At 45.1% G+C, this 27,739-nt stretch overlaps 1 protein-coding gene and 1 pseudogene across 1 annotated transcript; one reads left to right on the top strand and one right to left on the bottom strand.

The window, feature by feature from the left end:
* Positions 1 to 8,906: 8,906 nt before the first annotated feature.
* Positions 8,907 to 9,031, top strand: LOC133101817 (small nucleolar RNA SNORA70; annotated as a pseudogene).
* Positions 9,032 to 21,365: 12,334 nt separating this feature from the next.
* Positions 21,366 to 23,776, bottom strand: LOC133101487 (activating signal cointegrator 1 complex subunit 2-like). The gene is given in 4 exon segments (XM_061206327.1): positions 21,366 to 21,436; positions 21,439 to 21,766; positions 21,768 to 23,369; positions 23,660 to 23,776. Coding segments are annotated over 4 exon segments (2,094 nt in total). The 5' UTR covers positions 23,753 to 23,776.
* Between the last annotated feature and the right edge of the window lie 3,963 nt (positions 23,777 to 27,739).

Below are 27,739 nucleotides of genomic sequence, written 5' to 3'. Positions count from 1 at the left end.
ATTTAAGAAAAGTGAAATCATATCAAGCATCTTTTCTGACCACAACACTATGAGATTAGAAATGAATTACAGGGAGAAAAATGTAAAAAAACACAAACACATGGAGGAGAAACAATACATTACTAAATAAACAAGAGATCACTGAAGAAATCAAAGAGGAAATCAAAAAATACCTAGAGACAAATGACAATGAAAACACGATGATCCACAACCTATGGGATGCAGCAAAAGCAGTTCTAAGAGGGAAGTTTATAGCTATACAAGCCTACTTCAAGAAACAAGAAAAATCTCAAATAAACAATCTAACCTTACACCTAAAGGAACTAGAGAAAGAAGAACAAACAAAACCCAAAGTTAGCAGAAGGAAAGAAATCATAAAGATCAGAGCAGAGATAAATGAAATAGAAACAAAGAAAACAATAGCAAAGATCAATAAAACTAAAAGCTGGTTCTTTGAGAAGATAAACAAAATTGATAAACCATTAGCCAGACTCATCAAGAAAAAGAGGGAGAGGACTCAAATCAATAAAATTAGAAATGAAAAAGGAGAAGTTACAACAGACACTGCAGAAATACAAAGCATCCTAAGAGACTACTACAAGCAACTCTATGCCAATAAAATGGACCACTTGGAAGAAATGGACAAATTCTTAGAAAGGTATAACCTTCCAAGACTGAACCAGGAAGAAATAGAAAATATGAACAGACCAATCAAAGTAATGAAATTGAAACTGTGATTAAAAATCTTCCAACAAACAAAAGTCCAGGACCAGATGGCTTCACAGGTGAATTCTATCAAACATTTAGAGAAGAGCTAACACCCATCCTTCTCAAACTCTTCCAAAAAACTGCAGAGGAAGGAACACTCCCAAACTCATTCTATGAGGTCACCATCACCCTGATACCAAAACCAGACAAAGATACTACAAAAAAAGAAAATTACAGACCAGTATCACTGATGAATATAGATGCAAAAATCCTCAACAAAATACTAGCAAACAGAATCCAACAACACATTAAAAGGATCATACACCATGATCAAGTGGGATTTATCCCAGGGATGCAAGGATTCTTCAATATACGCAAATCAATCAATGTGATACACCATATTAACAAATTGAAGAAGAAAAACCATATGATCATCTCAATAGATGCAGAAAAAGCTTTTGACAAAATTCAACACCCATTTATGATAAAAACTCTCCAGAAAGTGGGCATAGAGGGAACCTACCTCAACATAATAAAGGCCATATACGACAAACCCACAGCAAACATCATTCTCAATGGTGAAAAACTGAAAGCATTTCCTCTAAGATCAGGAACAAGACAAGGATGTCCACTCTCACCACTATTATTCAACATAGTTTTGGAAGTCCTAGCCACGGCAATCAGAGAAGAAAAAGAAATAAAAGGAATACAAATTGGAAAAGAAGAAGTAAAACTGTCACTGTTTGCAGATGACATGATACTATACATAGAGAATCCTAAAGATGCCACGAGAAAACTACTAGAGCTAATCAATGAATTTGGTAAAGTTGCAGTTTACAAAATTAATGCACAGAAATCTCTTGCATTCCTATGTACATTAATGATGAAAAATCTGAAAGAGAAATTAAGGAAACACTCCCATTTACCATTGCAACAAAAAGAATAAAATACCTAGGAATAAGCCTACCTAGGGAGACAAAAGACCTGTATGCAGAAAACTATAAGACACTGATGAAAGAAATTAAAGATGATACCACCAGATGGAGAGATACACCATGTTCTTGGATTGGAAGAATCAATACTGTGAAAATGACTATACTACCCAAAGCAATCTACAGATTCAATGCAATCCCTATCAAATTACCAATGGCATTTTTTACGGAACTAGAACAAAAAATCTTAAAATTTGTATGGAGACACAAAAGACCCCAAAGAGCCAAAGCAGTCTTGAGGGAAAAAAACAGAGCTGGAGGAATCAGGCTCCCTGACTTCAGACTATACTACAAAGCTACAGTAATCAAGACAGTATGGTACTGGCACAAAAACAGAAACATAGATCAATGGAACAAGATAGAAAGTCCAGAGATAAACCCACACACCTATGGTCAACTAATCTATGACAAAGGAGGCAAGGATATACAATGGAGAAAAGACAGTCTCTTCAATAAGTGGTGCTGGGAAAACTGGACAGCTACATGTAAAAGAATGAAATTAGAACACTCCCTAACACCATACAGAAAAATAAACTCAAAATGGATTCGAGACCTAAATGTAAGGCCAGACACTATTAAACTCTTAAAGGAAAACATAGGAAGAACACTCTTTGACATAAATCACAGCAAGATCTTTTTTGATCCACCTCCTAGAGTAATGGAAATAAAAACAAAAATAAACAAATGGGACCTAATGAAACTTCAAAGCTTTTGCACAGCAAAGGAAACCATAAACAAAACGAAAAGACAACCCTCAGAATGGGAGAAAATATTTGCTAACGAATCAACGGACAAAGGATTAATCTCCAAAATACATAAACAGCTCATGCAGCTCAATATTGAAGAAACAAACAACCCAATCCAAAAATGGGCAGAAGACCTAAATAGACATTTCTCCAAAGAAGATATACAGATGGCCAAAAGCACATGAAAAGCTGCTCAACATCACTAATTATTAGAGAAATGCAAATTAAAACTACAATGAGGTATCACCTCACGCCAGTTAGAATGGGTGTCATCAGAAAATCTACAAACAACAAATGCTGGAGAGGGTGTGGAGAAAAGGGAACCCTCTTGCACTGTTGGTGGGAATGCAAATTGATACAACCACTATGGAGAACAGTATGGAGGTTCCTTAAAAAACTAAAAATAGAATTACCATAAGATCCAGCAATCCCACTACTGGGCATATACCCAGAGAAAACCATAATTCAAAAAGACACATGCACCCCAATGTTCATTGCAGCACTATTTACAATAGCCAGGTCATGGAAGCAACCTAAATGCCCATCAACAGACGAATGGATAAAGAAGAGGTGGTACATATATACAATGGAACATTACTCAGCCATAAAAAGGAACGAAATTGAGTCATTTGTTGAGACGTGGATGCATCTAGAGACTGTCATACAGAGTGAAGTAAGTCAGAAAGAGAAAAACAAATATCGTATATTAACGTATGTATGTGGAACCTAAAAAAATGGTACGGATGAACCGGTTTGCAGGGCAGAAGTTGAGACACAGATGTAGAGAACAAAGGTATGGACACCAAGGGGGAAAAGCCACGGGGGGGTGGGCATGGTGGTGTGCTGAATTGGGCGATTGGGATTGACATGTATACACGGATGTGCATAAAATTGATGACTAATAAGAACCTGCTGTATAAAAAAAATAAATAAAATAAAATTCAAAAATTAAAAAAAAAAAACTACAAAAAGGTATCACCTCACACTGGTCAGAATGGCCATCATTAAAAAGCCTACAAGCAATAAATGGTGGAGAGAGTGTGGAGAAAAGGGGACCCTCCTACACTGTTGATAAGAATGTAAATTGGTGCAGCCACTATGGAGAATGGTATGGAGGTTCCTTAAAAAGCTATGTGATCCAGCAATCCCATTCCTGGGCATATATCTGGAGAAAATTCTAATTCAAATTAGATATATGCACCCCAGTGTTCATAGAAGCACTATTTACAATAGCCAAGGCATGGAAACAACCTAAATGGACAGATAAATGGATAATACACACACACACACACACACACACACACACAATGGAATACCACTCAGCCATAAAAAAGGAATGAAATAATGCCATTTGCATCAACTTGGGTGGACCTAGAGATTATCATACTAAATGAAGTAAGTCAGACAGAGAAAGACAAATATCATATGATATCACTTATATATGGAATCTAAAATATGATACAAATGAACTTATTTGCAAAACAGAAACAGACTCACAGACAGAGAAAACAAACTTATGGTTACCAAAGGGGAAAGGGGAAGGGAGAGATAAATTAGGAGCTTGGGATTAGCAGATACAAACTACTGTATATAAAACAGATAAACAACAAGGTCTTACTGTATAGCACAGAGAATTATACCTTTTAAAAAAAGAATATACTTTTTAAAATTGTGGTACAATACACATATAACATAAAATTTACCTCAAGAATACACTTTTATTTTTCATCTCTGAATGATGTCCCTTGAATATCTCATTTATTCAACTTTGATGGCTCTCCTTTATTTTTTAACATGATATTTAACTTTGCAAATGTGCCTGGATGTTTGTGAGCCCAGAACTCTGGATGGGGGTCCCAGACCCCTAGCAGCTCGGCACCCCCTTGCTCAGCAGTGCTCTGTGTGCAGGAAGCAGGTGTGACTTACATGTGTATTCAGATGTCACTGGGTCTATGAACATACCAGGCTGTTGTGGGATTTTTAATTGCCATTTTCATCAATATCATTAAATATGATCTCATCTATGTAATTAAAACTAAATTTAGAAATTAAAGAAGAAAAAGAAAGAAAGGTGTCAGAGCAGCCATATCTGAGAGGTATCACCTGGGTCCTGGGGTTTTCATTCTCCTGCTATATGATGACCCAGCTCAGCTGGATGCCTGCAGTCCCCTGGGCTGGACCCTGTGGTCACCCTTGACGCTCTCATCCCTTTCTCCACATTCTTGCTGTTTCTGCCTATGGTTTTTGTCTTTGGTGCTGTGGGCCCTTGAATGTGTGCAATCATATAACCTGGGAGCTGACCCTTGGTCATCATGACACTCCTGTGGTATAAACTTAGGACTTAATCTGAAGCAGAAATAAGTGAAAATAAGCAACACTTACTGAGTGCTGACTGTCCACTACATTCTCATCCTCATGCCTGAACAGGAATGAGTGGCTCACTTAAACCTCCACCCAGCCCAGCAGTGAAGATCAATTCCTCACCTCCACTGCACAGGTGAGGAAACTGAGGGTCTCAGGGTCAGAGGTAACAAAGCAGAGCTGGTCTGAACCAGTTGGCACCTGTTAGCCCAAGTGCTTGAACACTCTGCCTGGGATGATTAAAGAAAGTCTGAAATCAATAGCCAAGATTTTTTAATATAAAGATTTATGCAATTTTACAAGAAATATCCTTATCTAGATACAATTTTTAAAAAAAAAGCTTCCTTGTCAAGGAAGAAGTGGTTATACAGTTTCCTGTTAGGAAACTATTACTTTTCAGAAAGGAAGTCAATCTGTCCTTGAATTTCACAGACAGAACTTTCCAAAATCTACAATCAAAATCACTCCCATTGCAAAGTATAAGTGCACCACTAAAATGCTTTTTTTTAAGCTTAATTACATATTCAATATAGAAATTCTTTTATTGATAAGATTTAAATATGATACTATGTGAACACCAGGTGCTCACTCCCCAACTTAAGAAATAGACACAAAACAGCCCGTCACCGCACTCCCCCCATCTCCCTCCAGCTATAAGATTCAGGAAAATCAATCATGCTTGACTTCTAGCTCAGAAGTAAGTCTAGCAACATTTCTTGTGTTTCTTCTGCCAGATTTTTCTTCTGTCCAATATATTTACAACAAAGATGATAGAGTATAGCTGTCAAAGTCATGGGCTGTGGGTACAGATTTCCTGGGTTCAACTCCCGGCAACTCTTCCTCCTAGCTGTGTGACCTCAGCTGAGTGACTAACCCCCTCTGTGCCTCAGCACTAGGTGCAGGGTAGGAAAAGGATTAAATGGATGAGTATAGGCACAGCCCTGGGAACTGGGCATGCCTCTGGCCCCCAGGTCATAAACTGTACTGGGCTTGAAACCATACTGTGCCCTCAAGTTGGAGTCCTGCTTTTCCTCCCATAGCATGTCATAAACATTTCCTCAAGTCTTAAAGATTCATCATAAATGCATAACATTCAAATATAGAAACAAATGCATCAATATTCAAAAGGCCATATAATGTTCTATGTGTGGATATTTCCTGATTTATTTGATCCAAGCCACACCCCCAGTGGAGCACATTAAGGTAGTTTCGAAATTTTTGGTGTTGTCACTAAAGCAGCGACACTGAGTTTTATAAATTCTCTGGCATTTTGGACGGATGGTCCTAGAAAACTTCCTAAGAGCTGGACACTGAGCTTTTGGTACACTTAGACACACTTTCCTATGAAAATCTTCTTGGAGTTCCTCTCCCAGCAGGTGGGTGTGAGAGGGGCCTGTGAGACCACCATCTCCTGGCTCCTCTGCATCTGGGGGTGTCCCTGGCCAGGTGAAGAACAGGAGTCAACCCACAGGCTGAGAGGAGCTCAGCCCCAAACCAGGTCCCAGCCACTATTCTGGAACAAAATCCAAGCGTTACTGCAATTCCATCACTCTGGATGAAGGCTAGACCTTAAACACCTGGGCTCAGCAGAGTCACCCAGTTACAGCCCCATGTTGGCTGACTGCTGCCCCCTAAAGGAGGAGGGGTTCAGGGGGCACCTGTAGGGACAGAGGTGCCTGTGGGATGGTCAAGGAGAGAAACCCAGTGAACAGGAGGCCAGAGAGTCAGTGGGGGAGGCCACCATACAGAGGAGGTCATCACACTGAGGAGGACAGCCCTGGGTCTCAGGGGTGACCATGACCCCAACAATATACAGCAAAGGATGAGATGTGGTCACGTGGACCAGTGTAAATTCGGGGCAGAGCTGCCTGGAGGCCACCAGCAAAGGAACCAAAAGCTTCTGGGCTGGTCCCAGGTGGTTGGGGGCTCAGAGGGGAACAAGTGCCTGCAAGGACCCCAAGAGCATTCTGCACCTTCTTTTTCTCTCCCCACTCTGGCTCCAGATGCCAGATGCCTCCAGAGGTCTTCAACTTCCACCACGGAAACTGGTAACAGGCTGAAGAGCAGCACAAGACTTACCTCTGCTACCATCTGGAGTAACTGACCGGTGACACCCTGTCTTGCTGGATATCAATATCCTTCACAGCCAGGTGTCAGCCAGGGACAGGCACAGACATGGCCAATGTGCAGGGAAAGGTAAAGCCAAATCTGGCCTCTGTACCCCAACACCAAATTAATTCTCAAAGACAGAGTTTTGGGTGAAGAAGAAAAGAATAGCTTTATTGCTTTGCCAGGCAAAGGGGGCCACAGTGGGCTAATGCCCTCAAAACTGTGCGTCCCAACCCAGGGGAGTTTGGTGAGGAGTTTTATGGCAAAGGTTCAGGGTGGGGTTGCTAATAAGATTAGGGTGTGTGCAGGGTCTGCACCCCTTTAATCTGGTTTCAGGTAATCCTTTGATGAATTTCTCTGGTTCCTTTAATCTGGCCTCAGGTGGTCTTCTCTGGAATGAAGAATGCTACATCTTCCATTTGTTGGGGGTCTTAGTTCTGTAAAGAGCTCAAAGATATTATGTGTATCCCTTGATGTGGAACCAGGACCCTTCCCCAAGGCTACACTATTGTTTCTTGGCTGTTCCTCCCTTGTCTCTACATCCCTTCCCTTCCCTGATTAGCAACTGTTTGAACCTGCCATTTGGAACTCAGGGAAGGTCAGGGAGGCTGAACAGAAAGACTCCCGTGTCCAGGAGACCCACAGGGCCCTGCTCGGTTTCACTGCCCCCCTTTTCTTTGATACTCCTCAATCTTGAGGAGAACAGATGTTGGACAAGAAAAGGAATAATTGTTTTGGATAGAGATGTTAATCATAAACTTGGCAGAGGAACTCGATTTTAGGGGGACTCAGTTTTAATCCCCACTTTGCTTTTATCTTTCCCCCAATCTTTCAGGGGATGGGGTGACAACCACTCTGGCTACTTCCTGCTGAAATGGAGCATAATCCTGCCTAAATTTGGGGGAATGGATACCGAATTAGAAATATATTTGAGTTCCAAGTCCTGGATCTGAGTCTTGTATGACTGAGATCTCAATCCCTTTGTCTGCCATTTTGGTACAGCAGACGCAGTTAGAGGTAGAAGGAAGTGACAACTGGAACTTCTGCAACAGTCACTTCGTTTTACCTTGGATGTCTGAACAACATTTACTCCATTTTGACTTTCAAATGCATTCTCCTCCTTGATGGCTAAAGCAGATGTACAATGCATGTCTGAAAGGCCACAAAACAGGCTGCTTTGATGAGTAAAATTTAAGTTAAACCATGTATAAGCCAGTGACTTCCTCATACCTCAATATGTGCAGATTTTTTTCTTTCATCATGCCCTCTCTTGATTGCAAGTCTTTCAGTAGAAGACATTGATGATCAAAACATCTGTCCCTCAATGCTGGGGTAATTCAGCTGTTTGCCCCTGGTGTAGATCATGTCCCTTGGTGCTAGGCCTCCTTTGTATTTGCCTAGTTAATCCACATTGGGGAAAAATTGATCAGGTATTGTGAACAAGCTCAGAGGTATGTTAATGAAGAAATGCTTTATAGGCCATACATTTTATCATTTATACCCAATTGTCACACAAGCATTGTATATACTCTTTTAGCAGTAGACCTAAAGCAAACAGTGATAAATCATGGGTAATTACACTCTGATAACTTCACTAGGTAATTTGCCTTTCCTCCTAAACATCAGGGCAAAAGTGTGATTAACACAATAACTTTCATAAATACAGACTTCAATGAACAGAACTAGAATTTCATATCTATTGAAACATAAGCCTGCCATCAGATTCTGCCTTCGTGGATTTCTCCTTTCTAGAAGTTGCCGAAATATCAAGATTCCTACACATGCCAGGAGATGGTCTTTCCCATTCACCTGATAAGGCTGCTCAGAACACAAGAATCTCCAGTTTCTGGAGGGACCAGGCAGAGAGAAAAAAAGAATATTTCAATTTTTCTTACAGAGGTGTAATTTATCCAATTACTCTAACTCATAAGTAGCTTGAGGGGAAGGGCTTCTCTATGTCTGGAAAACACAGATCAAAACCAGTAATAATCTGCAGTCAATTAAGTCAACCATGCTCTTTTCCCCAGTGTACAATGGCTGCAAACAGCAGCCTCCTTGGTAGTGTATGCAGCCTGTTGCTTGTATGGGTTTCCCTAAGGGACCTTGGAGACAGCCCTTTCCAGTGGACATTCATGACTGGCATGCTGTGCCCAACCTAGGCTCCAGACAGGGATATGCACTGTCTTTGGAAAGCCCAAGGGCACAGTGGCCAGGGCCCCCATTGGCCAAGTCATAATGTCCATCTGCCCCAAGCTGCAGAACAAGGATCATGTGATTGAGGCCCTATGCAGGGCCAAGTTCAAGTTCCCTGGCCGCCAGAAGATCCACATCTCCAAGGAGTGGGGATTTACTGAGTTTAATGTGGATGAATTTGAAAATATGGTGGCAGAAAAGCAGCTCATCCCGGATGGCTGTGGAGTCAAATATATCCCTAATCGTGGCTCCCTGGATAAATGATGGGCCCTGCACTCATGAGAGACTTGGCACTGTCTCTTCCTTACTCATGCCCACCAACGAATCCTACTTTCCCGTCCAAAAAAAAAAAAAAAAAGTAATAAAAAAACCATAAACATTATAACTGTATTCACCAGTTCACTCAGTGACCAATCCTTTTTCAACTTTTTATGAAGCCATCAGATTCTCCGTTAAGATTTTTAATTTCTTACCCAGTTCAGCAGTATGATATGAAATTTATGAGACCTGTACTTGTCAAAATGGTCCTTCACATAAATCTTCTTAAAGATGAAGCACTTTTGCAAAGGCATCAGAGCACAATAATAACTATCTATAAATGACAGAAAGACTTAAAAAGGGCTTGGTTAAACATCTGATTACAATGCAATCGATAAATAGCCCAAAGATTCCATTTCTACTCCCAGACAGAGGTCTCAAAGTGGCTCGCAAGGAGCAGGTAGAATTTTCCCAGAGTGGCTCACCCCAAAATAATACACGAAAAAACACAAACAGCAGATAAGCTACGGCTGCACAGACAGAAAATCAGAGGGGGTATAGTTTAAAAATTCCACTTCCATTCACAGACATAGGCTTCCAAACAGACTGGCTCAGTTTTTAAAAGAGAACAAACCCAGAATTGGCTCTCAGGGAGCCCAAGGTGGCTCAGTTCCCACAAGGGACTGAACCCAGCGTGGCTAGCCCACATGGAGTGGAGAGAAGTCCCAGCCTTCCCATTCCTGTGACAAAACAGTTCTAGCTGACGAATAGTATAATAATTTAGGCTACCATTCACTGGCCACCTTTCCTCACTTTCAAGAATGTACATTGGCCAAACAGAATTACAATAGAATCGCGTTCTTGTCTTAGTCATAGGTTTATCACTATAGGTCGACCAAGCTGCCAAAATTTTCCCCAGGGAAAATTATCAGATGGAATCAAGGAAATGCTTCCCATATCCGATCAAAAAACACTCACGCAGGGACTGGAAACAAACCAGAACCCTCACCAGCAGACAGAAGACTTATACCAGAAACAAAACAGAAACAAATACAAAAAACAAAATTTGAAAAAATCAGACAACACAAAGCTCAGAGTGGCTGCTTCCAAGTCCCACTAAGCCAGTGACCTTAGTCCAAGCAGTGCCTTACGCGTGGGATTTCCAAAACGGAAAATCCCCAGATGGAAACTGAATGTTCCCCAGATGTAGCCAAAAGTTCTTCAGAGGGACAAAGTTGAAGGAGCCCCAGAGTGCACATCCAGGGGACTTACCCAGATTCTGGCAGAGGTGTCTCGATGTCAGACTCTTTCTCCTTCCCCCAAATAACTCCTCGGTGTAGGAAATCCGGGCTGGTGCAGGCAGGAGGAAGAAGGGAGTGTCCTCAAGGCAAAAGTGGCCTTGGCAGCTGCTAGGATGGTCCCTCTTCTGTTGCCCACTCCTGACTTGGAGTGCTGACTGCTGGGATGGTGGAAGGGGTATGACCAGGGCTTGGCCTTTCCAGGCAAGGGTCCCAGGCGGTCTGGCCTCTAAAGGAATTCTGCAGTCCTCTGCTCTCTTGAAAGAGGATGGCATGGAGAAAACCTCAGAGCATCCGATCAAGCCAGGGGACCCTCCTGGGGCTGTTCCCAAGTCGGCCCCACATTGGGCGCCAAATTTGAAGCTGAATCCGGCCTCTGTACCCTGACACCAAATTAATTCTTGGAGACAGAATTTTGGGTGAAGTAGAAAAGAATAGCTTTATTGCTTTGCCAGGCAAAGGGGGCCACAGTGGGCTAATGCCCTCAAAACTGTGCGTCCCAACCCAGGAGGACTGGGTGAGGATTTTTATACCAATGTTCAAGGGTGGGGTTGCTGATAAGGATTAGGGTGTGTGCAGGGCCTGCACCCCTTTAATCTGGTTTCAGGTAATCTTTTGATGAATTTCTCTGGTTCCTTTAGTCTGGCCTCAGGTGGTCATCCCTGGAATGAAGAACGCTACATCTTCCATGTGTTGGAGGTCTTAGTTCTGTAAAGAGCTCAAAGATATTGTTATGTGTATCCCTTGATGTGGAACCAGGACCCTTCCCCAAGGCTGCACTATTGTTCTTGGCTGTTCCTCCCTTGTCTCTGCATCCCTTCTCTTCCCTGATTAGCGACTGCTTGAACCTGCCCTTTGGAACACAGGGAAGGTCATGGAGGCTGAACAGAAAGGCTCATGCCCAGGAAACCCACAGGGTCCTACTTGGTTTCAAAGGTGAAGCTCTGGGTGGGATTTTCTTGATTGTACACCTTTCCTCCCACTAAGTTTACCAAAGATGCTGGCAGTGTGGAGCTGGGTGGAGACAACAAAGATGAAAACCTGAGTCCTGGGGTGCCCCTCAGAGCACTCCACAATGCTTAGTGTGGCCAAGACCAGCCCACGAGTTAGCCAGAGTGGTTCCCACTGGCCTCTGGAGCAGAGCTGCCACCATGGCCACCTGCAGTACATCCCCCCCTTTCTGTCCTGCCTTGTCCCTGGGCATGGTTGCCTCCCAACAAGGCTTGCTTGCCCCACGCACAGTGAGCCAAAGGCTGCGATGCCAAGGTTTGCAGCAGAGAAAAGGTTTACTCAGGAGGCATCCAAGAGAGAACACGGGAGAAATGGTGAGGGCTTGGGGTATTTATGAGATAAAGCTGAGGCGCGGGGAGCATGGGGAAAGGTGATTGGAGATAAGAAGAAGGTGAGGCAATTGTCGTTCTGCACAGATGCAGCTAAGCTACAGGGTAGCTCCCCATGAAGATGGGGAGAGTGTCCAAAGATGGCAGCACCAGCTCCCGATGAGGGTGGAGTTTTTGACCCTCTGAAACCAAGCAGAACCCTGTGAGGCTCCTGGGCACGGGAGCCTTTCTGTTCAGCCTCCATGACCTTCACTGAGTTCCAAAGGGCAGGTTCAAACAGTTGATAATCAGAGGAGGGAGGGGATACAGAGACAAGGGAGGAGCAGTCAAGAAACAATAGTGCAGCCTTGGGGCAGGGTCCTGGTTCGAGATTACCAGAGGCCAAATTGAAGGAGCGGCCCTGCACATACCCTAATCTTGTCAGCAATCCCACCCTTGAACTATTGGTATAAAACTCCTCACCAGGGACTTCCTTGGTGTACCGCAGCTACTACAACCCACATGCCTAGAGCCCGTGCTCTGCAACAAGAAAAGCCACTGCAGTGAGAAGCCCGTGCACGGCAACAAAGAGTAGACCCTGCTCAAGAGCAGCCCCTGCTCGATGCAACTAGAGAAAACCCGTGCACAGCAACGAAGACCCAATGCAAACAAACAAACAAACAAAAAATCTCCTCACCAATTCCTCCTGGGTTGGGACACATTTTCGAGGGCAGGAGCCTGGCAAAGCAGTAAAGCTATTCTTTTCTACTTCACCCAAAATTCTGTCTCCGAGATTTGATTCAGCACCAGTGTACAAAGTCCGAGCTTTCAGCATCGCCTCTGATGTCAAAAGGTCTCCCAGCAGACACTCACACATGCCCAATTGGAGGGTCAGTGGTCTTAACCAATTTTAACTGGCTTGAGCTCAAACTGGACACAGCTGACTCCAAGTTCCTAAAAGAACAACTTGGGCAAACATCTTACTGTTTAGGCTATGTTAAGCTTAGAGTACATGCAAGTTTTTGTAAAAATAGTTAAGGCGAGCTTGATCAGTGAAGGCAGTTTACAGTTTATTATTTATTAATGGCTAACTGATGACTACCCCTGGTTCCACCCCAACTTGACTGCAGGTGTCAGGGCGACACCCCTACGTAGCTGCTGGGGCAAAAGTCCAGGCTGCTGTGTCTACAGGCAGATATAGGAGGGGGTCTGTGGGATGGAGAGGGTGGGGGTCACTATGGATCCAGACTGGGATTGCCTTGAGGGCAGGACTGTGCCTGGTCCACCCTAGTATCCCAGGTTCCTGCCTGAAGTGTGTCCCCGAGTAGGTGCTCAGTGAGCCATTGTTGAACAGGTGAGGGAATCAATGAATGAACCAGCCTTCTCGTCCCTGTGGGAGAGAACAGGGTTCCAAAAGACTGAGCCTGGTGGCCTTCCATCTGATAGGAATCTCGCTGTGTGGAGACATGTTTCATATTCTCCTCGAACATTCCCGAGAAGCTGGAAGCAACGAGGCACTGCCGGGTCCCGTGGTACATTTCCTGGAGCCTTTGTTCTGAATGTGCTCAGACCCCAACCACGTTCCTGATGAGCACAGCGACCGTGGCCTGAGGACTCTGCAGCCCCAGCTCTACTACAGCGACGTCCCGGCAGATGGCAGGAGCTGGGACCCTGCGCAGGGCTGGACCTCACAGGATCAGGGCCTCCGGGGTCAGCTGCCCAGTGGGGGTTGGTGGGAAGGCCCAGCCAGCCCTCAGGGGGAGCGTGGGGGAGGGGCCTGGGTTAGGACTGTAGGTGACACTGGGGACAAGATTCGGAGTCCACGTGGGAAAGACTTTTTTTTTTGGCTGCACTGGGCCTTCGTTGCTGCATGCGAGCTTTCTCTAATTGCAGCAAGCCTGGGGCTACTCTTCGTTGCGGTGCGCGGGCTTCTCATTGCGGTGGCTTCTCTTGTGGTGGAGCACGGGCTCTAAGCGCACGGGCTTCAGTAGCTGTGGCTCACGGGCTCTAGAACGCAGGCTCAGTAGTTGTGGCGCACGGGCTCAGTTGCTCCGCGGCAGGTGGGATCTTCCCGGATCAGGGCTCGAACCCATGTCCCCTGCATTGGTAGGCGGATTCTTAACCACTGCACCACCAGGGAAGTCCCGGAAGGATCTCTGGGTGAGGGTGACGCACTGGAGAGGGGTCTGTGTGGCGGAGGTTAGGGAGGGCCTCTGCTCCCCTCGTGGAAACTGACTGTCTCCTCTGCCATCGCAGTCTGTGGGATGCTGGGAAGACTTAGTGGACCCCCAGGGAAGCCCTTTGAGCCTGGCCCAGTCTGCACACAGATGCTTGAGGACGCCCAAGGTGAGCCGCCCTCCTCCCTGTTGGCCCCTCCCTCCTTACCAGTTTACCCATCACTGGACCTTCCGCCCTTTCTGGGGAGACCTTCCTTTCTGTAGCTTTTCCTTTCTCTGCGAAGCTCCTGCAGCCTCTCTTCTGTAGCCAAAACCCAGCCTCTGTACACCGGTGCCAAATTGAATCTCAGAGACAGAGTTTTAGGTGAAACAGAAAAGAATAGCTTTACTGCTTTGCCAGGCGAAGGAGGCCATGGCGGGCTAATGCCTTCAAGTCTGTGTCCTCCTTTTGGAGGGGGAAGTGAGGAGTCTTACAGTATCAGCCTCAAGGAGCAGGGTTGTCGATAAGGAACAGGGTAGGTGCAGGACCTGCCTTCTTCATCCACGGAACATTTCAAAACCATCAAGATTGGCATCCGGTGGTCCCGTGATGGGCTCTGTGGTCTCCGTGGTTATCACACTGTGACCTTCTCTCTGGAATGAAGATGCTCACAAAGGAAGGGAGTGTTAGGGAGTGTTTCAAAAGAGAAAAATAGCAGGTGCACGATACGAAGCTAACAAGAAGGGAATCATTTGTGAAAAGCAGTATGGCGTGAGTGAGTGAGCGAAAACGGAACACAACAGGATGGAAACTGTTTTTAACTAGTTTTTAGCTGGGACAATTCTGTCCTCCGTGCGCTCACTTCAGCTTCACTCTCTGCTTTGTCCCCTCTTCCCTGTCCCTCCCTCCCTCCCTCAGCCTCCCTGCCTCCATTCTTTCCTCTCTTGGGCCCCTTTTGCTTCTCTTCATCTGCCCAGCGTGTTTTATCTTCCTCCTCTCCCCCTCACTTTCCTCCTCTTCTCCCTCATGGCTGCCTCTTCCCTTCCAGGTTCTTCCCTAATTATTAAGCTTCATTTCTCTTTGTCTGTCTCAGACCCAGCATGAATCAAGGCCTTTATCGTCTTCCACCCTCTGGGACTTTCATCTCCAAGATGACCTGGCATGAGTCATCTCACATGACCATAGCCTGAAAAAGCCTTTCTTGGAAATGCCACCCTGGACCCTGAGCCAAGTCCCTGGGTCAACGCAGATGAGCAAATGTCCCCCTGTGTCTTGCTGTCCTTCCCCCTGCCTCCACAGAGTCTGGAGTCTGTTGTTCATCCTTGCTCTATTAGAGCAGAAAGCCCATGTTCAGCTGCTACTGGAGGAGCTGCCCCAGTCCTTTGGCACTCTGAAAACCAGCCCAGCCCGTCTCGGGAAAGAGAGCACATCTGTTGAGACAGTGGCCTGGGACCCTGCTCTCAACACGGCTGCTCACTCCATCTCTGAGCCCATCTGGCCCTTGGTTCAGCTCCTCTGGTCACAGGCTGTGTCCTTGCACTTCAGCTCGGGGTTTGGGGGGGGGCGGTCCTTAAAATAATGGTGGGGTATATTAGTTACCACAAAAATAAAAATTATTGGGACTCCATTCTTGTGTATTAAAAAATATTTTATACAGATGAGCCAAATTATAGGCTTCTAGTAAAACACTCAAGCAACTTATAATCAAGAGAATTAGAAAGAAAATCTTAGAAAATTAGAAAGAAAAGAGTTTAATGGCTAAACTCTTCTTCCATTCCCTGTGTTCATCCTACCCAGTCCTCTCCAGACACGTTGTCTGGTACGGTTGTCCAGTGTACCTGTCCAGACCTTTCTCCATGAACTAAGGACAGATGTGCATGCAAACACATCTGCAGTGGGATTATAAGGAAGTTTCTAATTAAGGTGTGATGCACAGACAGCTAAATGCACAATTTCCCAAAATGAATGTCCCAGGTAGATCATAAAACAGAAAAGTCCAGCCCCTGGGGACCCACCTTCTGCCCCATCTCACTCCATCTCCCTGTCTACCCCAGGATAAACACTCTCCTGATTTCTAACACAATAGGTTGGTTCGTCTTTTTTCTGTGCTTTGTATAAATGTACTCACACACCCCAGAACCTTTGGAGTCCAGCTTCTGTCACCCAATTATGTTTGAGGTTCATCCATTCTGCTTCTTATCATCAGTTCTCATTGCTGTATAGAATCCCACTGGGTTCTTCATCAGCTGTGTTGTTGATGGGCATTGGCTAGGGGCACAGTGACCACGGCTGAGCTCAGGAGGCCATGAGGGGTATGAGGGGAACGGAGACCGCCTGAGCCATGCTTCATCAGAACTGTGTTCTTTCCCCCAGAACATTGCTCATGAGTCCATTCAATGAATCTCGTCAATCTTTCCCAATCCGATGTGGGAAGGAGCTCTTGTATTGGTCCTAATTTGTATTTCCCTGATTACTAGTGTTACCAAACCAAACTTGGGTCCACTGGCCCACGCACAGTAAGGCCAGTCTACTGACACCACGTTGTGGTGAAGGAAAGTGCAGCATTTATTGCAGGCGCCAAGCAAGGAGTCCAGGCAGCTAGTGCTCAAAAGACCCCCCCCCCAACTCCCCAGTGACTTTCAGGGAAAATTTTTTTAAAGACCGGGTGAGGGAGGGGAGTGGTGTGCTGTGTGGTCAGTTCGTGGATATTCTTCTGATTGGTGGGTGGTGAGGTAAATGGGAGTCAACACCCTCAACCTTCTGGTTCCAAACGGTCTGGGGTCTACGTGCTTGTGGTCAGCATGAAATTAACATCTTTCACTGGTGGGGGTTTCAGTATCTGCAAAAACAGATCAAAGGATATGGTTCAGAATATTATCTATAGCCCTTGAGGAGGAACTAAAGGTCCCTGACTTTGTTTAATGGCTAAACTATTATATTATTTGGTCTTGCTTGACTGCTTTCCTTGCATTTCCTTTCCTGCATTTTCTCACTTCTCTGATTAAATTTATTCTTTGGAACTCAGGAAAGGCCTAGGAGGCTAAAGTTTTTCTACAGACGAGAAAGAGGCAGATGGAGGACATGGCTGGTGTGTGTGTTGGGGGATGGTCCTGCTCAGTACACTAGGGACAAGATGAAAACAGTATGTTTGCTTTAAACTCTTTTTTAAGTGAAATCCTATCACCTCTCACTCCCTTTCTTCCTGTAAAAGTTGACTCGACCAACCTGCTACTGGCTTTTCCACTACAGATGAAGTTCCATGGACTTGTTCTAAAAAATTTGCTAATCTTGATAAATACAGAATAATGTAAGACAGAGATGAAAACATCCCTCCCCCCACAGCAGTTGTGAGAGAGAGACCTTGCCGTGTCATAGAAGTAGTTCAAAGAACTAGTTCAACAAATCTGAACATAAGATTGAATCTTCCATTCAGAGTGTCAGTCTTGTTTTCTGTGCTGTTGGACTCTTGTGTGAACCTTGCTAGCTACTACCAACCAGCATAGTGTAATGGTGGGAGTAGGGGCTCTGGAGCCAGCTGCCTCGTTTCCAATCCCCTCTCCACCACCTGCTGGATTATGACACTTGGCAAGTTACTTAGCCCCTCTGAGCTTCAGTCCTATAGTGTAAAATGGAGACAGTAGTAGAACTTCCTCATAGGTGGTTGTGAGGCTCAAGTGAGTTTGTTTATATTTATATCTATGTGTATTATGAAGAGTGCCTGACCCATAGTAAGCAGTATAGAAGTGTTTGCTGATCTATTACTAGAAATCTGTCTCTGAAAACAGAGCATTAAACATCATCTCAGAAAAGGTGTGTAAGACCCATACACTGAAAACACCACTAAGAGAAGATAAAGAAGACCTAAATACATAGAGAGACATACCATGTTCATGGATCGGAGGGCTCACTAATGTTAAAATGTCAATCCTATAGATTCCATGCCATCCCAACCACATTCTCAGGATCCCGCCCCCTTGTGGTAGCTTTGTAATGTGTGAGCTTGGCCAGGCCAAACGACATTTTCCAGAGTTCCCTTCCCAGTCGTTTTGGACCAGGCCCCCAGCACCTTTTCTAGGTGCTCAAGTGTTGGTGTGCTGTCCCAACTCACCACCCTGGTGTGAAGCAGCAACCGGGCCTGCAGCTGCCAGGACTTTCCCCACATCCCCCTCCAGCATCATATTGCATCTTTAGCTCCCAGAGGAAGGGCCTCAGCAGGACACCCAGACCACTAAAGTCAGAGGCAAGAATGATTGTATGGGTTTCTGTCTACCCTCGTGTGCTCCACAGCTTGTCCTGAGGGTTCCAGCTTATTCTCACTCTCCCACACTTTACATCCATCTTCCCTTCCCAACTACTCTCTTGAAGACTTCAGCAACAGACATAAGACAACACCTGACGGAGATTGCTTAACTAGCCCCCACAATTGCAGAAAGTCAGAGCCCTGTAAGAAACCCTTATATGCACTGTGTGATCCAGTAATCCTACCTCTGGGTATATACCAGAAGGAAATGAAATCAGTATGTCAGAGAGAGAGATTGCTTTGTGATACATCCCATGTTCAGTGCACCATTATTCACAATAGCCAAGATATGGAAACAACCAAAGTGCCCATCAATGGATGAGGGGATAAGAAATATTGCACATATATATATATATATATAAACACACACAATGAAATATTATTCAGCCATAAAAAAGAAGAAAATCCTGCTGTTTGTGACAATGTGGGTGAAGCTGGATGCCATTATGCTACATGAAATAAGCCCAACAGGACTTCCCTGGTGGCACAGTGGTTAAGAATCCACCTGCCAATGCAGGGGACACGGGTTCAAGCCCTGGTCCAGGAAGATCCCACATGCCGCAGAGCAACTAAGCCCGTGTGTCACAACTACTGAGCCCGTGCTCTAGAGCCCGTGAGCCACAACTAATGAGCCCACGTGCCACAACTACTGAAGCCCACGTACCTAGAGCCCGTGCTCCGCAACAAGAGAAGCCACTGCAGTGAGAAGCCCGCGCACCGCAACAAAGAGTAGCCCCTGCTCGCCACAACCAGAGAAAGCCCACGCGCAGCAATGAAGATCCAACACAGCCACAAATAAATAAATAAATTAGTTAATTAAATTTTTTAAAAAAAGGAAGTAAGCGCGACAGAGAAAAACAAAAACAAAGTATGGTATCATTTATATGTGAAATTTTTTAAAAGTCAGACTCATAGAGACAGAAAGTATAATGGTGGTTGCCAGGGGCTAGGAGGTGGGGGAAATGGGGAGATGTTGGTCACTGGGTACAAATTTTCAGTTATAAGGTGAGTAAGTTCTGAGGATCTCATATACAGCATGGTGACTATAGTTACAAATACTGTATTGGAGACTTGAAATTTGCTAAGAGTAGATCTTAAGAGTTCTTATCATTCAAAAGTTGACTCTGTGAGGTGACAGATGTGTTAACTTGATTGTAGTCATCATTTTACAATGTATATGTATATCAAGTCATCATGTATATTATAAATATATACAATTGTATTTGTGAATTATACCGCAATAAAGCTGGAAAAAAGAGAAGTCCTTATATGAAATGTATATATCGTATATGCTCTGACTCTTGGTTGAACCCTGACTAATGCATCCCTGAAGTGTTACTCTCCTCCTTCATCTTTCCAAGAATATTAGTAAAATTTTAATGTTCTTTCTGCTTTGTGTGAGATGCATTTGTTTCTTAGGGATGTGATGAAGGCTGAGCCCTGATTGACCCTCGTACCCACAGACAGTTGGATATTGATTTCCAGTGGGTTCAAGCTAAGTCATCAGGATTTGAGTCAGATCCCTGCTTTCACCTAGACCAGCACATTGACAGATAATTCATGTGCTAAAGACAAAATTGTAGTGGAAACTGGGCATATTTAGAACTCATTGATTATTTAAAACAATAGAAAGCAAATTTGTGGAATATAACGAAAACAGTACTTAAGAGAAAATTTGTGTCCTATGCATGTATTAGAAAAGAAAAAAATTGATATTTGAAGCTTAAGTGATCAGGTCAAGAAAAGGGAATAGCAAAAGGATTAACGTCGAAACCTAGTACTTTGAAGCAGATGAAGCTGAAAAATCTCTGCAAAAAAAGAGAAAGCAAAAATAAAGTACATTATGAATAAAATGGGTTCATAACTTTAGACACTGTAAAAAGTCTCCATACCTTTTATAGAGGTGTAAAAAGTTAGAAGAGAATACTATGAACACACTTATGCCAATAAATCTGAAAAATTAGGCAGAAACAACAACTTTCTAGAAAAAAAAAAATAGAAACGATACCAAAAGAAATAGAACAGGGACTTCCCTGGTGGCTCAGTGGTTAAGAATCCGCCTGCCAATGCAGGGGACACAGGTTCGAGCCCTGGTCCGGGAAGATCCCACATGCCACGGAGCAACTAAGTCTGCGCGCCACAGCTACTGAAGCCCGCACGCCTAGAGCCCGTGCTCCGCAACAAGAGAAGCCACGGCAGTGAGAAGCTTGCGCACTGCAATGAAGAGTAGCAGCCGCTCGCCACAACTAGAGAAAGCCTGCACGCAGCAACAAAGACCCAACGCAGCCTAAATAAATAAATAGATTTATTAAAAAAGAAATAGAACATATGAGTTAACCTTAAACCATTAAAGAAATGCAATTATTAGTTAAAATGTCCACATAAACAACCATACCATGTTACCAGCCCAGGAGGTTTTATGCTGAGTTCAATCAACCCTATAAGGATCAGAACTAAAGTTTCTCAGGAAATAGAAAAAACGTAAACCTCCTCCAGTTGATTTTGGGCAGTTACAATAATGTTGATTTTTTTTTTTGAAAGGGTCAAAAACTTTATTCGCAGGGCTTTTTGTGTGTTTTTTGTTTTTGTGTTTGAATGCACAGGTTTCCTGCTGTCCAGGGAGAAAGGGACGTGGTGTCTGGCTGCACGAGGTTTGGGGACTGGCCTTGGGGCTCCAACCCCATCCCTTGCACCTGCGCGCTGGCCGCACGGTTCCTCCGCTGTGGATAAAGGCGCTATGTGTTCTGCAGGAAGGCGCTCACGGCCGGCTGGCAGACGATGAGGCAGCCTTCTCAGGGGCTGCGAAGCTGAGGCTGTCGAGGGGTGGACTTGAACTTGGGGCCTGGCAGGGGGCCAACTGGTGAGGAAGCCCCAGGCTATGGTACCTCAGCCTGGCAGGTCCGGCTGGCCCTGGCGCAGCGGCCTCAGGATGGAATCATGCCTTTGCTTCTTTTGCGGTCAGCCACGGTTCTCCGGTTGTGGTTGGCTCGTGTGGCTTGTGGGCTTCCTTCTTCCTGCGTTCCTGTGTTGTCTCTCGGCTCTGCCCGTGGCCCCGGGGGCTGCCAGCCACTGCCGTTGAGCTGTCATGCCGGTACCCCTTCCTGGCCAGGAAGGCCATGCGCCTGGCTTCTGCTTTTCCCCGCAGCGCTACAGGGTCCCGCCCAAAATGGTCGGGCTTGGGGGCCTCGTCCTCAGCCTCCTCCTCCTCCTCCTCGTCCTCCTCCTGCCCTTCTCTGGGCACTTTGGTTCTCAGCGCCTGAGGGATGGTGAAGGGCCTGCAGCTGAGGAGATCATCACCTGAGTCTGCATCGTTGGCGCCCACCTGGGCTGCCATCATATGTGGGATCATACTCATCCTCGCAGTCGTAAGGCGAGTCCTCCCCTGGCTGCATTGGCACCTCCTCCACCACCACGCTGTACTGCTCGTAGCGCCGCCGCTGCACCACCACCCCCCGCTTGTCGTTCAGCAGGCTCTGTGCGCTTTCCTCCTTCCTCCTGCCCTTGTGTACCCGGCTCAGGTCCACCGAGTCCCTGCTGAGCATGTCAAACTCAACATTCTGGAAGATGTTGTGACGAGACGTCAGCAGGGGCGTCGGGTCTGGCTTCACCTGTCTGTCTAGGCCGCGGTCCAGCTGGCCGAGGGCAGGGGCCAGCCGCCCCTCCAGGATGTTGTTGATCACCTGCTCCGGGTCATAGCTGTAGTGCTCCAGGCAGGCCAGGATGAAGCCCTCGCCAAGGTCTGGCAGCAGGTCCTTCACCTGGGAGATGAGTGAGTCCAGCTCCACGCCGCACATGGCGGGGCCTGGAGCAGCCGCTGCCCCCAGGCACTCCTCTTCCTCCGAGTTCTGGGGAAGTGAAGACGGTCTGCTGACCGCCTCCGCCACCTCCATGACCCCGTTAGGATGCTCAGCCACCGGTGGGTCTTTGGCATCAGTGGCTTTCCTTCGGTCCACCCCTTCCCATGCACTCTCGACTGCCTGGAGGATGTAGGCGGTCCGAGTCTCGTCCAAGGCTGACGAGGCCTGCTGCAACAGGCTGACGTCATCGGCCACAGGGAAGAGCACATCGTAGTTCCGGAGAGACCTCTTCTCCTGCAGCAAGGAGCTGAAGATCTGAAGGAACTCTTCAACGAAGCCCTGAATGTTGTCACAGCTGCTTTCTAGGACTGGGAGAAGGCAGATCTGGTTCAGGAGGATATGAAAAATCTCCAGTAGCTTCTTCCTGGAATGAGAGAGCCTCTGCCACAGGTCACCTAGCAGCTTGCTGTCTTCAAGCCTCCTCTTCTTAATTGCAGACTCCAGTTCGGGAATTGCTATTTCATAAAAGGAAGCTAGCCTGTAACAGAAGTCGTGTTTCTGGAAGGTTGGGCAAGCCAAAGGGAAGATATCCGGAAAGGCCCAGAGTGTGGTGCAGGTATCACAAAGGTAGAGAACGATGTCCTTTAATTCCAGGAGAGGCATGTCGCTGGGGGTCAGCCGGGCCCTCTCCTCAAGCTTCTGGGGTGTGGCGCAGGCCCCGTCCCCTTGCAAACCACAGTGCTGGAGGATGTTGCTGAAGACCTGAAGGATGGTGGGCATGGTTTCATCCAGGTCATTATAGTAACTTGGCTGTTGGATAAAGATGTTTCCTATCATCTTCTGCAGCAGCCGGGAGTTGCCTTTTCCAAAGAGCACGCAGAGGTCCAGGATCTTTGGGATGTCAAACTGGAAGTTGTTGTAGAGGATTTCTCCAAAAGCAGAGGGGGAAATGAAGTGATCTTTGGATTCCTTGTGAGTGGACATGCGAAGGAAGGCGAGAAAAACACTTCGGTGGAGGCACTTCTCCATGTCAATGACCTCAGGGGCTGGGGCCGCCCACTGGTCGAACTTTCGGGAGACAAAGTGTAGGTAGGAGTCCAGGCACTTCTGCAGGGTCTCGTCGAAGACAACCTGGCACCAGAATTTATCGTGAGGCAGGGCCAGGAGCCAGTCGAGGTCATTGGCTACGAAGGTGGTGCGTTCCAACTACTCCTCCACTAGGGCGGGAATGTTGTCTTTAGGGGGCGGTTTGTATAGCACAAAATACCGGTCTGCCTTATGCTCGGGGTGTTTGTTCACCAAGAAGAGAAGATGAGCTCAGTTTTCTCCTCTGACTACATAAGGGCTGCTTTCTCCGGGGGGGCCGGTGATAACAGGAAGAAGGCCGGGCTGCGTCTCAGCTGTTGTCAACCACAATCCACCCACTTCCAGGTCAGCGCTGGTGAAGTCCTCAGCTTCCCTGTCTTCAGGTCCTTGTGGGTGATCTGGAGTTGGTCCAGGGGCAGAGCTGGCATTGTGCTGCATTGACCCTCCCCGGCGGCTCCACTGCCAGCGCTGAACTGCCGCCGCCGCTGCCACGGTCCACGGTGACAGCTCCCACAGCGCTGGCACTTCCGGGGTCCACAATAATCTTGATTTTAAAACTGAATACAAAGAACATGAGAAAGAAAAATTATAGCCATATTTATTTATAAACATAGATGCAAAAAATAATAATTAAACAGTTAGCAAACAAGTATTCAAGCCAAGGAAGACTTAAAGAATACACAACTTGTAATTTTTATTTCCCTGCCTTAGACGAATTTTCTTGGGACTTCCCTGGTGGTCCAGTGGTTAAGACTCCGCGCTTCCACTGCAGGGGGCGTGGGTTTGATTCCTGGTCAGGGAACTAAGAAGCCCACGTGCCGCATGGCAGCAGCCAAAAAATAAAAAGAAGAATTTTCTTTAAACTGGAAGGACACAGGATGCCCCTTATGACTGCGGCTGCTCAGTGCTGTACTGTGGTCCAATCCAGTGTCCCAGGACCACAATTAGAAATAAGAGCTTCAGGGATTGGAAAAGAACAGAAACTACTAGAAATAGTAAGCAAGTTCTTAGCAAGGTTGGGTTAGATCCAAGTTCAATTTAGAAAAATTAATCGTGTTCCCAGATACTGGCAACAAACAAGAGTATAAAGGTAGATGAAATCTACAATATCGCCAAAAAAGTTTACTGGAAATAAACCTGACAAAATGTGTAAGATCTTTATGAAAAAGTATAAGACTTACGGAAAACATCAAAGAAGACCTGTATAAATTGAGGTAAATACCATGTTAATGGATGGAAAGATTCAATGCCACAAAGATGTCTATGCTTCCCCAAATTGATCTGCACATTGATATTGGGATTTTTCATGGAACATGAAAAGTTTTGTCCATAAATTCATTTGGATCTATAAGGGGTCAATACAATTTCAAAGAGTAAGAAGGCAAGATGGATCTCCATATCAGATATTAAGAGTACTAGAAAGACATAAGGAGAACAATATGGTAGTAGCACAGGCTTAGACAATGGAGGAGATGAGAGAATTCAGAGACAGCTTATACACACACACACATATTAAATAAGTTTGCAGAATTACACATGGGACAGGAGGACATGGATAGATATTCATTAAATTGTTCTTATTTTGGCTTTCCATATACAAAATTAAAAATTAAATATCTATGTCATATCAAACAAGTACATGGGAAAATGGTTACATTTGAAAACATTAAAAATTAAAACATCTACACATGGAAAGACTTCATAAACTAAGAGCCTAATCACAGATTGGAAGAGAGTATTTGAGATGTATATAACTGACAAAGGATTACTATGCAGAATATCAAAAAATTCTTATAAAGCAATAAGGAAAGACAAACTTCCTACTAGAAAAATATACAAAGGATTCAGCCAACAATTCTATAAAAGAAGAAAATAGAAGGGACAGAAAAATATGAAAAGACACTTGGGGGACTTCCCTGGTGGTCCAGTGATTAAGACTCTGAGCTCCCAATGCAGGGGGCCCGGGTTTGATCCCTGGTCAGGGAACTAGATCCCACATGCATGCCACAACTAAGAGCCCGCATGCTGCAACTAAAAGATCCCGCATGCCGCAGCGAAGATCCTGCACGTGGCAGCGAAGATCCCATGTGCAGCAACTAAGACCCAGTGCAGCCAAATAAGTAAATAAATAAATATATTTTTTAAAAAAGAAAAGACACTTGGTCTCACTAGAAATCAGGAAAGTATAAAATAAAACCTCAGTGAGATAGCTTTTCACATTCCAGAAGGTTGGGAAATGAGAGGTCTCATAATACCAGTATTGGTGAAGATACGGGAAATGGTAACACTTTTTATTTCTCCTGGAGGTGTCTGTTCGCACAAGAGCTTTAGAAAACAATTTGGCAGTGAGTGCCAAGTATGGCATTTTATTTCCACTAGGAGATCTAGATCCTGCTAAGGGCAGCAACAGTCCAGCTAAAATTACCCACATTCCAGGCCTCCCGTGAGGTAGCAGTGAACACGACTTCTGGAAAGGCATAGGCACCAGAGTTTCAGCTCTGGGTGTAAGGCAGCACCTACGCTACTGAGAGCAGTGATAAATCATCATTGTCCAGGAGGCAACCAAAGGAATCCTGTTGGTCATGGCCTGCTGTGGGCTAAAGGTCTGTGTCACTTGTGCACAATGAACATTTGTGTGCAAATTTGTATGTTGAAGCCCTGTTACCGAGTCCAAACTTGTACTGCTCGCCACAGGACATGCCAATAAATTGAGAGATGAGGTGTTGGGGCAAAGAATAGTGACTTTATTTGGAAAGCCAGCAGACCGAGAAGATGGTGGACTAATGTCCCAAAGAACCATCTCACCCACGTTAGAATTCAGGCTTCTTTAATACTAAAAGGGGAGGGGGTGTTCTCGCTCTCAAACATTTTTTAGAAATGGCGGTTATTGTTTCAGGTTCTAGACTTTAATTTATTATGTAAAACTCACCCAGGTTATCTACATCAAGTGATATGAATACAGGACTGGGTCTACGCAGTGAGGAAGAACTCAAACCCCATTTAGTGTTTAGCTTTGAATTTACCTTAGAACCTGAAAAATCATTTCAAACAAGATAATGAAGCCACACCTTGAAGATCTCCCTCAAGAGTCTGGAAATCTATTTCTGTTTCTAATTTCTAAAAAATTATTTGTGATGATCCACTCAAACTGAGGCCAATTACTAGAATGTAAGCACCGCATTGTACTCTATTTGTGCCCTCGATGTGTCATGAATCAATGAATGAATAGTACCAAGTTTTTGTAAAGCACAGATGGTGTTTGTGGCAGCCATGAGAACGTGCATCTCAAATCTCCAAGCATAATCCTGACAGCCCGGACTGCTGTGTTATGAATCCACCACATTTCCTCCAGGCTGCTCCCAGCCACTGACTGAGGAGATGGGGAGTATGGCAGGCCTGTTGCTGTGAGACACGAAACTCCTCTGACAGATAACTTTGGCTTGAGGTTTCCCCATTGACCTAGAGAAAACGCTCTAAACTGCATTGCACTCCAAGATGATTTCTACTGAAACTTCCTTTCTTCCCCACTCCTTTACCATCACAAGCTCTCCCCTTTGCTCTGGCTCCCTCCCCATTTTTCCCTTAGAGGTGTTTCCCTCCAAATTCTCTTACACATCTAATCCCATCATTCTATCTGCTTATTGGAGGATCTTAATACTCTGGTTAAGGGTATGGGTTTCAAAGGATTCCCTAGACAGGACATTGAGAACAAAAGAGAAACAAAAGAGAAGCAATTAAGTAGGTGCTCAAAGATTTAGGATGTAAACATATAGGATTAGGATCTAGCTCAAGGATGTGAGTGATACAACTTAAATCTGCTCCTGAAGTGATTGATAACATACATTATTATGTAAATATACACAATGGAATTCTTTTTTTTTTCAGGTTTTCACTTTTTATTGTACTTACATTTAAATTACCATTAAATACTAAGCATAAGTTAAATAAATAAATAAATAAATAAATAAAAGGGGAGGGGGTGTGGCTGGTCATTGCAGGAATCCTTTGTTCTTGCAGCTGTCCAGGTAGGTCTGGTCACAATGTTCCCATAAACCTCCAACAAGATAATTGTTATTTTCTGTTCTGCAACTTTTTATCTCTATGTGAATGGAAAAGTGTGCCTTTAAAGGTCAGAGGCTAGAGAATGGGCTATCACATATATTCCAGGCTCTAGGCAACATTCTTTTGTGTGTGTGTGTGTGTTTGAAGTAATATTTATTGATTGATTCCCCCTCCCTTTTTTTTTTTTGGCCACACCGCAAGGCTTGCGGGAATCTCAGTTCCGTGACCAGGTATTGAACCCGGGCCACAGCAATGAAAGTGCCGAACCCTAATCATTAGATCACCAGGGAACTCCCTGACTTCCCCTTTTTTTTTGAGTCCCAATAAAACTTTATTTACAAAAAATCAGGTGG

Source organism: Eubalaena glacialis, chromosome 11 (assembly GCF_028564815.1).
Source record: "Eubalaena glacialis isolate mEubGla1 chromosome 11, mEubGla1.1.hap2.+ XY, whole genome shotgun sequence".
Lineage (NCBI taxonomy): Eukaryota > Metazoa > Chordata > Mammalia > Artiodactyla > Balaenidae > Eubalaena > Eubalaena glacialis.
This window is presented reverse-complemented; position numbering and strand designations above follow the sequence as displayed.